At 49.0% G+C, this 2,500-nt stretch overlaps 1 protein-coding gene across 1 annotated transcript in view; it reads left to right on the top strand.

Annotated features, from left to right (window-relative positions):
* The window catches only part of fras1 (Fraser extracellular matrix complex subunit 1), a 253,885-nt gene that overhangs the window by 181,482 nt on the left and 69,903 nt on the right, over positions 1–2,500 (top strand). The window contains exon 30 of the mRNA XM_063195280.1: positions 2,034–2,193. Coding sequence (XP_063051350.1) covers positions 2,034–2,193 — 160 coding nt within the window. The remainder of the gene's footprint in view (positions 1–2,033; positions 2,194–2,500) is intronic.

The following is a 2,500-nucleotide window of genomic DNA, read 5'->3' as shown; positions in this document are numbered from 1 at the left end:
GCATTCATATAAGTGGCTTATCCTGAATTTTATCATAACTGGGATAAGCTTCATATTCGGGATATTGAACTGTATTGAAACTCACTCTCTGTCTCTTATAGTATTTATAGTATATATAGTATTTTATCATAATCGGGATTAGTCTCTTATGCAGGATATTGAACTGTATTTAAACACACTCTCTGCCTCTTATAGCCTAATATACAGTATACCAAAATCTGTCTTTAAGGCAATGTTTTTTACTTAACTTGATCATGTGGTGCCGATAGAGAGAAAATGTTTTTTGGCCAGCTTGTCTGCTCTGCAGAGGAGCCTGTATTGAGATGTGTGTGTGTGCACGTGTTTGTGTGCGTGTTGAGAGAGAGAAAGAGAGAGAGAGAGAGTGTGTGTGTGTGTGTGCGTGTGCGTGCGCGTGCGTGTGCGTGTGCGAGTGCGAGTGCGTATGTGAGTACGTGCGTGCATGTGTGCGTGCATGTGCTGGGAAGGAGTGTGTATGGTGCTCGGCACTGGCTCTCTGTGTGATGCGCACTGGAGGGAGGCCAAAGCTCTGCCTCCGCCTGCTGCCTGCTGCTCTGCCTGCTGATGCTCCCCGTGGAGATGGCCTCTTAGCAGGCGTGCGTCCTTCCCAGTCCTTGGTCATAATTATCCGAGCCACTGAGTGTACTATGGCGACGACGACGCCCAAGAACAAGTTACTCCCTCCTGGATCCATCTCACTGCCTGCTCCTCTCTCCCTCTCTCTCTCTCCCCCTCTCTCTCCCCCTCTCTCTCTCTCTCTCTCTCTCTCCCTCTCTCCCTCTCTCTCTCTCTCTCCCTCTCTCTCTCCCTCTCTCCCTCTCTCCCTCTCTCTCTCTCTCTCTCTCTCTCTCTGTTTGTGTCTTGCTTGTTAGCTACATCCTTACCTCTCTACCCCCCACCTCTCTCTCTCTTTCTCCATCCCCTCTTTATCTCACTGTCTTTCTATTGCTCTCTATCTTGTTCTCTCTTTCCTTATTCCTGTCTTCTCTTTCCCTCTTCTTTTATCTCCCCTCATCCCTCTCTCCTTGTTTTGCTTATTCCTCAGAAACAGAGGAGCAAAGGAATAGCTTATCTGTGTGTGGACTACTCTTTTCATATGTTTTTATCCCCCAAACACACACACGTAGAAGCAGGTGAATCATTCCCAGCACACACATCACATCCCATCACATCAGATCACATCACATGGCTCAGGTCTGCTCTAGTCTGGGCTGCCTGCCTGGGGGACATGACTTTTATCTTTTCATGGGTGACAAACCTTCCCTGTCTCTTTCCCACCCTCCCTCCCTCCCTCCCTCGCTCCTTCGCACCCCATCTCTCCCACATCGCTCTCCACCCGTCCCATTCCTCTCGCTATCTCTCTCGCTCTCTCTCTCTCTCTCTCTCTCTCTCTCTCTCTCTCTCTCTCTCTCTCTCTCTCTCTCTCTCGGGGTGCAGGGGCGCGTTTCCCCGGTCTGGTCACGGTCTCGCTCTTCTGGGGGCTGATAGCGTTGTGTGATGGGTCCTGATGAGCTGGAAATGATGGAGCTGGAAGTCGTGTCTTGGAAAGGGCGTTGGAAGAAGGGCATTTTTTCTTACGGCTGGTTAAAAAAATAAAAACAAATACGGTGGATGTTTATTTTTGATGTGTATGTGTATGTGCTTTGAATTATGGGGGAGCTCTGAAAAAAATCTTTATCTCTGTCTCTCTTCTCTCAACCCCCGCCCCCCCCCTCTCTCTCTCTCTCCTCGATCCCCCCTCTCTTTTCCTCTCACTCCCCCCTCTCCATCTCTCTCTCTCTCTCTCTGTCTCTCTCCCTCTTCATCCCTCTATCCTTGCCGCTAAATCCCCTCTTCCCCTCTTCCTCCCCCCTCCCTCTCCCTCCCTCTCTCTCTCTCTCTCTCTCTCTCTCTCTCTCTCTCTCTCTCTCTCTCTCTCTCTCTCTCTCTCTCTCTCTCTCTCCATCCCTTTATCCTCGCCTCTATCCCCTCTTCCTCCCCCCTCCCTCTCCCTCCCTTCCTCTCTCTGTGTGTAGAATGCCAACACCCCTCATCTGCTGTCCCTGCCCATGACCTGGGTGAGAGAGGGAGGCATGGTGCAGATTTCTAAGAAGTACCTGCGGGCCGAGTACAAGGGCTCCAGTGATGCGGAGATCCTCTACACCATCGTGGCTCCAACTGGGGCGCCCAAATACGGTACATACTGTATGCTGCACTGCAGCCGTTTCATTGACCCAATTGAAAAGTTCTTTCTGGAAGGCAAAATAGAAGTCATTTAAATGCAGTTTATAAATGTTTTCCAAAATTTGACAGCATGAGGATAATTGGAACTGGGTTAATGTTAGAAGACATAAAGCTACCCCTTTAAAAAAAAAAAAAATGCATACGGCTTTCCGAAGCAGTGAGTAGCTTCTTCAAGACGTTTACTTGCAGAGTCTGCAAAAATTGAAAAAAAAAATCAAGCTATTTCTCAGTTTCACCCTGGTCTACTTGATGCCTGTTT

This window comes from Engraulis encrasicolus, chromosome 3 (genome assembly GCF_034702125.1).
Source record: "Engraulis encrasicolus isolate BLACKSEA-1 chromosome 3, IST_EnEncr_1.0, whole genome shotgun sequence".
Taxonomy (NCBI): domain Eukaryota; kingdom Metazoa; phylum Chordata; class Actinopteri; order Clupeiformes; family Engraulidae; genus Engraulis; species Engraulis encrasicolus.
The sequence above is the reverse complement of the archived record's forward strand: the minus strand, read 5'-3'. Positions and strand labels throughout refer to the sequence as shown.